This window comes from Diaphorina citri, unplaced genomic scaffold, assembly GCF_000475195.1.
Source record: "Diaphorina citri unplaced genomic scaffold, Diaci psyllid genome assembly version 1.1 scaffold1826, whole genome shotgun sequence".
Lineage (NCBI taxonomy): Eukaryota > Metazoa > Arthropoda > Insecta > Hemiptera > Psyllidae > Diaphorina > Diaphorina citri.
The window spans coordinates 16146-25636 of NW_007379252.1; the positions used below are offsets into that span (position 1 = coordinate 16146).

Consider the following 9491-nt stretch of genomic DNA (forward strand, 5'->3'; position numbering starts at 1 on the left):
TTCGATTCCCGGCGGGGTCAAGAAATTTGTATCATCCAAATGATTGATTCCGTGACTGGCTGTTGCGGGGCCCACTCAGCCTCGTGAGGAAAATGAGTAGCTATGACATATAAATGCGCATAGCGACCGGTGCCAGCATGGTAGGTTAACATTGAATTGTAGGATTATTGAGATATTGGGAAAATCCTACAATGCTGCAGTGAGCACCAAAGTTGTGACATAATAACACAAAGAAACCTGCATTTACATACATTTACATTACATTACAAATGCTTCATAGCAGTAGTTCTGACAGTTTTGGAACCTTCCAAGTTCAAATCGAATTTATGCAGAACCAGAACAGAAGAGACAAAACGGCACGTAAGAATGTCAGGTAAGAATCTTATGAAGGTTATATGAGAAGTTCATAAATATTTACGAAAGTTGGGTGATGAAGGTTGAGGAAACAATCTCATGAAAGTTCCAAGAAAATTGGAAGTAAAGGAGGGAGTTTTCAATTGTGTTAAGCATATTTCAATGCTCGTCACAAATATCGTTCCGCGATTATTTATTACACCTAGATAAATTTTATGACTTGACTTGGACTCGAACCACCAACCTCCAGATCCAAAGTCGAACGTCCAGATCCACTGCACCACTGAGGTTGGTTAGGAGATTGGAAGTATTGGAAAACCTAAATCAAATTTCTGCGAAAACAGGAAACTAGGATTTTTACCATTATTAAGAAGAAGAAGAAGAAAACCATTACTATAAGAAGATAGGGAAAAAGAGAGAAGGAGAGGAAGGAAGAGAAGAAGAAACGTGAGGAAAAAGGAAGAGATTAGAGAAGGAGAGAGAGATATGCGCGACACAGAAAACAAGAGAAAGAGGGGAGGGGAGAAAGAAATGATATAGAAACTCAAAGATAGAGGAAGAGAGAAAGAAAATCAGTAATAGAGGATGAGAGGAGGGGGAGAGAGGAAGAGAGAGGAGGGGGAGAGAGGGAGAGAGAGAGAGAGGGAACGTAAACATAATAATAAAGATTTGGGTCAAAACGGGATGAGTTCGGTTTTCTCTTTTTCTTCTTCTTTTTCTTCTTCTTTTTCTTCTTCTTGTTCTTTTTCCTCTTCTTCCTCTTATTCATCTTCTTTTTCTTTTTCTTCTTCTTGTTCTTTTTCTTCTTCTCCTTCTCCTTCTTCTTCTCCTTCTTCTTCTACTTCTCCTCCTTTTTTCCCTCCCTCTCTCTTTCCTTTTCTTTCTAGTTTCGTCCATCTACTCATTTTATTTGCAATTTGATTTTGCCATATACCTATTTGTCTTATCTCTTCTTCTCTGTCTAAAGTCTGTCTATCTCTGTGTCTCTCTCTCTCTCTCTCTCTCTCTCTCTCTTTCTTTCTTTCTCCCTCCTGTCTAAATCTTTCGTACTATGTGTCTGTGTCAGTAAAATCGTATATCCCTCTCTCTATTTGTCTCTCTCTCTCTCTCTCTCTCTCTATTTTGATCTCTCTCCCTCCTCTGTCTTCTAAATACTATTTCCTGTTACCTATGTATATGTACCCTGGAGAGAGAGAGAAGAGAAAAGAAACCCCTGTACATTATATTACACCTATGTCCCTCCCATCTCCCATGTATCTTTACAAGTTTGTCCCACAACGAGATATTTTGTTTATAGACAGACAGACACACAGACAGACACACACACAGACAGACACACACACGGACCAATGGCTGAAACTTTGTATTTAGGCCTCTCCCTCCTTCTTTCCCTCTCTCTCTGTCTCTTTCTTTCTCTCTCTCTCTTTCTTTCCCTCTCTCTCTGTCTCTTTCTTTCTCTCTCTTTCTCTTTCTTTCCCTCTCTCTGTCTCTTTCTTTCTCTCTCTTTCTCTTTCTTTTCCTCTCTCTCTCTCTTTCATTTTCTCCACCATAAGAAAACTGAAGCTCTACCTACGAAAAGGAATTTCCAATCAGGCAATGCATCAGTATCAGATCTGCCTTGGTGGTGTAGTCTGTAGTGGTCAAGACGCTCGCCTGGAACATAGGAGGGCGTGGGTTCAATCTTAGCCGAAGTATTTAATTTTGTCCTCAATATACAGTATATTATGTACCATACAGGGTTTACAGAAGGTCCCGGGTTCGAATCCCACCATTGACAAAAAATTGTACTCGTTTTTCGATTGCAAATATTTCAACGGGTGTCTTTCTGGTGTTCTCGTGTTGACCCAGCACCTAAATGGGAAGTACTGTGTCTCTTCTCGCCCGTCTGATGAGAGGCATACTACGGGATGGGCATGCTACGACACAGACCACATGCGTCTAATGTAGCAGTTGTTTTCCCTACGAAATAAAAACGGCGGTGGAACACTCATCTTTTAAAATAAAAAAAATAATAATGAAAAAAAAAAAACAAAACAAATTGGACAATGTATTATTATGAGACTACAATATATATGTACATATTTGTATCGCTAACTAGAATAGAATATAGCTTGCTTATCCTGTCATATAAATACTGATGTATTATATAGCTGCTATCCACTTCAGTGGTCAGTGGTACTCCAGACTGAATAAACAAAAGTACCTACCAAGTTACAATAACAAATTGTAAAAACAGAGGTTCATAACTGGAGGTACTTGTACTGAAAATGACTGTAACCTAGGTACCTACATAAATACCCACTTGCAGTGATCATGATAGTGATATACTGTAGGTACTTACCCGAGATAGGTAACTAAGTACATGGTACATATTATAACTATTGTAGGTATTGTAGTGATGTTGTAACCCAAGTAGGTATGTATGTGGGTAGGAAGGTACCTACTTGTACTCCTGCTGATATTATATCCACAGGATTTAGTGCTCTCCGCCTCACAGGTCAGTAGAGGGGTCCATTTATCAAAACCTTCAGAAAACAAAGCAATATTATGAAAGCAATATAACGTTTTGTTTCTACGGCTACATTTCATTGTCCACCATATGGGGTGGGATGTACATGGTGGTCAACTTCAGTGGTGTACTGATGGTTAGTGGATTTCGCATCTGGAGGTTGGTGGTTCGAGTAAATGTAAAGTCATGAAAATTGGCAGTTAGTAGTGATGGATTTACAATGTGAAGTAGTGGATTGTAGTGTGTAGTGGTTAGCGCCATGGACTTCGAATCTGGAGGTTATTGGTTCGAGTCCAAGTTGTCTGACAAATTAGTAAGGTATATGTGGGTAAGTAAACTAGGTATAAATTATTATTCGGGAACGACATTTTTTACTGGATGGTTTTTCATTTTGTTTGTGTTTCTTTATCTGTTTGACCATAACAGAACTCTGGAATAGTTAACCCGATTGGAATGAAAATTGGTACACTTTAAAGAAGTAGGTACACACAAAGGGAATATGCTTATTTGGACCCGAGCGGACCATATGGGGGTCGTAAAGGCCTTCTGCCGGAGTACTTTCTAATTTTCTGCACTCTACAGTGACCTGAAGATTGAAGTATTGAATCACTATAATGAAAACCCCTGTAGCCAGCCTAGTTAGCTTAGTTGGTAGTCTGCCTTGTAAGCGCTAGGCCGCGGGTTCGATTCCCGCCCGGGGCGGATTTTATCCTGATGGGATAATGTTCATTCTCGGAACGGCACAAAGAGAAGTAGTGGATTGTAGTGTGTAGTGGTTAGCGCCATGGAGTTCGAATCTGGAGGTTATTGGTTCGAGTCCAAGTTGTCTGACAAATTAGTAAGGTATTATTTGTGGGTAAGTAAACTAGGTATAAATTATTATTCGGGAACGACATTTTTTACTGGATGGTTTTTCATTTTGTTTGTGTTTCTTTATTCGTTTGACCATAACTCTGGCATAGTTAACCCGATTTGAATGAAAATTGGTACACTTTAAAGACGTAGGTACACACAAAGGGAATATGCTTATGTATATATGTTTTTTTTTTTTACATTTATCCTTTAAATCACTACATGAGTTATACCTTCAACGAAACCAAACCAAATCACTAAGCAGCTCAAGACACGTGTTTCGTCCTTATTTGGACTCATCAGTTGGACATAGCTGGGGATTGAACCCGAGACCCTTGGATTGGGAAACAGAGACCTTTACAAGCAAGCCACCAAGACTTGGTGTTGTGATATGGTTTCGTTATAGTATTTAAACCCGATACTCAAAGAGGTTCTTACACCATTACATCGATTATTTAGAAATACCACCAGAGTGCAGCATATATATTTGCACCCGACCGGGCCATATGGGGGTCGTAAAGGCCTTCTGTCTGAGTACTTTCTAATTTTCTCTACAGTGACCTGAAGATTGAAGTATTGAATCACTATAATGAAAACCCCTGTAGCCAGCCTAGTTAGCTTAGTTGGTAGTGCGTCTAACCTAACCTAGCCCACCTTTGAACTTTTTCTCCCTAACCTAACCTTCTAAGCTTTAACTTTTCAGCAAATTTTGGAATCTTGAAATCACAAATTTACTCTCTAACCTATTTTAAACTTAAACCTTCCCCTAACCTAACTTGACTTTTAAGTTTTTCCCCCTTAACATTCCCTAAACTTCCGCCTATAACGCCCTAAAACTTTCCCCTTCAACTCACTAAAAACCTCTTTCCATACCCATAGACAATTTTCCCCTAAAGCCTAAAGTCTGAACCTTATCCTACCTTGTTGATTTCGTTCTCTCTCTCTCGTTCTCTCTTGTTGATTTCATTCTCTCTCTCCCTCTCTCTCTCTTTCTCTCTTGTTGATTTCGTTCTCTCTCTCTCTCTCTCTCTCTCTCTCTCTCTCTCTCTCTCTCTCTCTCTATCTCTCTTTTACAAGTTTGTCCCACAAATTCAATGACAGTTGCAGACTTGCAGCAAAGTTGATACCCATGCACCTACTATGTAGGTTTATACTCGTAGTACATATGTAGGTACTTATACATAGGTACACATAAATAGGTAAGTACATATACTTGTAGTATGGATTTGTCATTAAGAGTAAGTAAGTTGTTTCATAAAATATATTATTGGAAAAACAACTTCACTCCTGTAAAATGTTCCGAGAGAATTCCGGGAAAATGGGACCTTTTTTTAACATTTTCATCGCATTTTTAATTTTATTTTTTATTTTTATTATGTTTTCATTAAAGTGGAATATCTACCATTTTGTAAATGTTTATGTAAATGCATTTTATTACGCTTTAAACATTAAAAAATAAAATAGGTAAACACATTTTCCGGATTTTCCAATAAGACAATACCTATTTTGATAGCGAATACCTCAAGTCTATTCAATTACAAGTTACCTCTCTCTCTCTACCTCTGTGATATGCAAACATAAAAACATAATCTTCTCTCACTTTCTTCTATTCTATGACGAGAGAGAACCAAGGAGAAGAGAGAGATAGAGGAAGAGAGAGAGAGAGAGACAGAGGAAGGAAGAGAGAGCGTTAGATAAACACCATTAAGAACATAAAAGAAACCACGAGAAAGAGAGGGAGAGAGGGAGAGAGAGAGAGAGAGAGAGAGAGAGAGCGAGAGAGAGAAGAGAGAGAGAGAATAAATAAAAAAATCATAAATCGAAATAAAAATAAAATGAAGAAAGGGAGAGGGAGTATATTATTCCAGAAGGAGAAATGAAAAAAACTAGCAAAGAAGATCTTAACGATAGAGGAGAAGAAGACGAAAGAGGAAAAGGAGGAGAAGCAGAAGAAGTAAAGGAAAGACAAGGAGGAGGAGTAAAAGGAGGTAGGGGAGAAACTATGAAAGACAAGAGGGAATTAAAAGTATGCCCATGTCAAAAGGAGGAATAAAAATAAAAGAAAGTTTTCATTTGGAAGAAGAAGAAGAAGAAATGAAAAGATTAATAAAAGATAAAAGAGAAGAAACAGAGGGAGAAAGATAAAAGAAGGAACGATCCTAATCGAGAGAAGAAAAGATGAAATGAAAGTAAGAAGAAGAGGAGAAAGAGAAGAAAAAGAAGAAGAGAAAGACGAGGAAGAAAGAGAGAAAAAGAAGGAGAAGGAGGAGGAGGAGGAGGAAGGAGAAGAACAACAAGTATAAGAAAATAAATAAGCCAGCCTAGTGAGGAGGGTAGCGAGTCTGCCTTCTAAGTGCTAGGCCGCTAGTTCGATTCCCACCCAGGGCATATTTCATCCTGAACAGATAATGTTCGTTCTTGGAATGACTGCAGGATCTTAATGCTTGGTTGATACCTGGACGAGTGACCGTCTGTTTCCAGTATTTCTGGGTACACTGAGCCTTGTGAGTAGAGTAAAATCGTTGGTTTTTCCTATCATATTCCTCTTCGCTTCTTGTCACTTAAATCTTCTCCTTAATGCTAATTTTATTCTTCCTTCCAGGGGCTCAGATGAACAATTTCATGAACGAAAACTGGATGGAGGTGATCCGAGAATTCGGTCCGGCAGTAGGCGACGCGTTCAATCAGGTGTTCCGAAAGCTGATTCAGAATACCTTCGATCTGGTGTCCTTCGATCAATTCTTCCCGGAATAAGCGCTCTGCACGTTGCCAAAGATGTTCGCTCACCAGGACTAAAGGACATACTTGAGGATAATCACCTAGTGCAGTGATTCCGAAATCTGGGGTCCGCGCCCCCCGAAGGGGCTGTAAAGGACTTCAAGCCCCCCGGAATATCACACAAATACAGTAAAGGGGGCCGCAGAGCGTTCACAATTAAAGAAAGGTTCAGCGTAGGAAAATGTTTGGGAATCGCTGACTTAGTGGAATACTAAGTCCACTGTGCCTAGGGCTGGCCACTCACGGACAGACCTGACAGGCACACCTGATCAGGTACGCCTGTCACGTCTACCTGATACCTGATGAGCACACACACACACTATCAGGTCGTCCGGTCAGGGTGATGCGGGTGATATTTATAGGTACCGTATAGGTATAATTGAAGTTTTTTTTTTTTTCAAGAGGTTTGACAGAGGGAACTGTAACTGCTATATGGTCTTATCGTCCCGAAATCAAAGAGAGAAGGAAGACAGGATAGGAGAAAGCCAGCCGTTCCGAGAACAAACATTATCCCATCAGGATAAAATCCACCCCAGGAGGGAATCAAACCCACGGCCTAGCGCTTACAAGGCAGACGCACTACCAACTAAGCAAACTAGGCTGGAAGTTTGAGCTTTGGTACTTGTGCAGAAGTCACGTCCGTGGAATATTGCTACCTAAGGAACTGGCACAAACAAGCAGTGACCAGTGTTATTGTAGGGTTAGGTTATATACAAAAAGGAGCTTTTCTTTTCCACAGACGTGACTTCTGCATAATTACCTGAACTTTTATTCCACTGACCAATGCTATATTGGCAATACCTACACAATGCTATTGACAAAGCAAAACCCCTCATTCCATCTAAAAACCAAGGGTTTCTGTTCTGGAGTTTGACATCTTACCTGTATTCATATTTGCTATCATAATATTTATCAGCGTAGTAAATTTGTTTGATCAGGGAAATATTGTTGTTGTCACCCATTTTGGAAGGTTTTCTAAAACAGGAAAAGAACATACAAAGTTATAATCTCAAGGGAAACTATTTTTTTACACCTTTTTTCATACAATCCAATCTCACTCATCAGAAAACCAGAAAAAAACTGACGGTGAAAAACGGTGAACAGACACTCATTCACTTGGACATTCGTTCACCATTGTTGCCAGACTGGATTTTTGCTCAGCGTTTCCGAAAATTTTCAACCAGAAAAAAACTGACGGTGAAAAACAAAAACAAAAGATTTCAAAGCCCGCGATTTTCTGTCCTCTGTGCACTCCACAGAGGTATTTGAACGGTATGTTCGAGCACGGACTATACGGAAATGACCGATCTTCCACGAATATTTAGAGAAAATCTGCTCGAACAAAGCCACACGAATATTTCCGATATCAGCCGAAGATGAACCTAGCAATGGAGGAAGCGAGATTTCAAAGGATCTGGCACAGGGGAGCGTGTTGAGGACGAGATTTTTGTGGGAATTTTGCTATAAATCCCACCATTAAAAAAAATACCCTGAGAATCAGCCTGTTAGTACCAGTGGACAGAATCAGCCTGTTAGTACCAGTGGACAGGATCAGTCTGTTAGTACCAGTGGACAGGATCAGTCTGTTAGTACTAGTGGACAGGATCAGTCTGTTAGTACCAGTGGACAGGATCAGTCTGTTAGTACCAGTGGACAGAATCAGCCTGTCAAAGATAAGAAGAAGCCTGAAGTTTAGACTGTCAGAGACGAGAAATTCTGGGGACCTACATAAGTCAAAGAAGTTGATAATATTATCCCCTTGAAGCCCTCTGGATTGGAGGAGGAAGGTAAAGGTATATTACACTTCTAAAGTTCTAAATAGGTACCTAATTATGTAGGTTGTAGTTTCAATAAGACTAACCGTTCAGCACATTCAAATTGGATAGATATTAGAATCTGAAATCCAAATTTAGGTGTCACTATGAAGAAACTAGAAAGTATATAGCAGTTTTGTCGTTCTATGAACAGACTGTGGAACTCCCTCTGAAAAAGGAACTCATCGGGATTCGGGATGGGGTCCAAAAGCCCCAACCAAGCCTAAAATCTAATGATCAAATGTCTTTTGTGTTGAACATGTTTGCAATTAACCAAACAGTTGGAGAGTTATTGTGAAACAAATGAAATCAGCCGAAAAGTGACAAATCCAAGGATGTAAAATCACAAAATCTCCGATTTTATTACAAACAACGCCGACGCTAAGACGGGGCCGGCAGCACGGGTCACAGCAAGGGTTGCAGCAACAGAGCTGCGTCTTACCGAGGCCAACCTCTTGGAAGCTCTTCTTGACAAATTCCGGCAGGACGAGTTTCACCAACCCCTTAGAGAGCAGATAGTTGACAGATTCCTTGAACTGATCGGCCTCAGCCTTGCTTCGTAATGCCTTGAGGCCGGCGGCCAGCTGGGAAACGCCGACAAGGCCTCGCTTGACCTTGAATTTGCGGTTGCGGGCCGCTTGGATGCCCAGGGCGTTGACAACTTTGCCCAGGTAGGAGCTCTGAGTTTTGGTTTTGGTCAGGAAGGAGGTGGCGGTCTTCATTTTGTTCAAGTAAGAGGTTGCAGTCTTCATTTCAGCAGTAGAACTGGATGATTCCCAACTGTGGTAAAAGACGTCTCAAAGTAGAGTCAAATTACGATTGAAATCTTTAGAGTTTAAAATTTTACACACAGATTAATTTCTGTACTAACTGGTGATGGTGATAAAATGAGAATGACTATCGAGAACCAGAGTGATTTCTGATGGGCCAGTTGATTTATTGATAGTAGATATGAGTGGCCATTTTCATGTTGATTTGTAAGCCGGTGACACACGCCCAACACTCTACAGACAGCAGCGCTGACAACTTCTATTTTCTGCTCTTTCTCCTTCCTCTTCTTATCATTTTTCCCTCTTCCTTTTCTCCTCTTCTTGTTCCTCTTCTTCTGCCTTTTCATTCTTCATCTTCTTTCCCTTCTTCTTCGTTTTCTTTTCCTTCTTCGTCGTCTTCTTCTTCTTCCTCTT

General features: G+C 40.2%; 1 protein-coding gene across 2 annotated transcripts in view; it reads right to left on the reverse strand.

The window, feature by feature from the left end:
* The window catches only part of LOC103517373, a 22053-nt gene extending 12801 nt beyond the window's left edge, over window positions 1-9252 (reverse strand). Inside the window, exon 1 of one of the 2 annotated variants that reach the window (XM_008482403.3) lies at window positions 8682-9252. In XM_008482403.3, coding sequence (XP_008480625.1) covers window positions 8682-9059 — 378 coding nt within the window. In that variant the 5' untranslated portion in view covers window positions 9060-9252. Of the gene's footprint in view, window positions 1-8674 lie in introns of both variants that reach the window. The other variant, XM_008482402.3, reaches the window with a different exon arrangement.
* Between the last annotated feature and the right edge of the window lie 239 nt (window positions 9253-9491).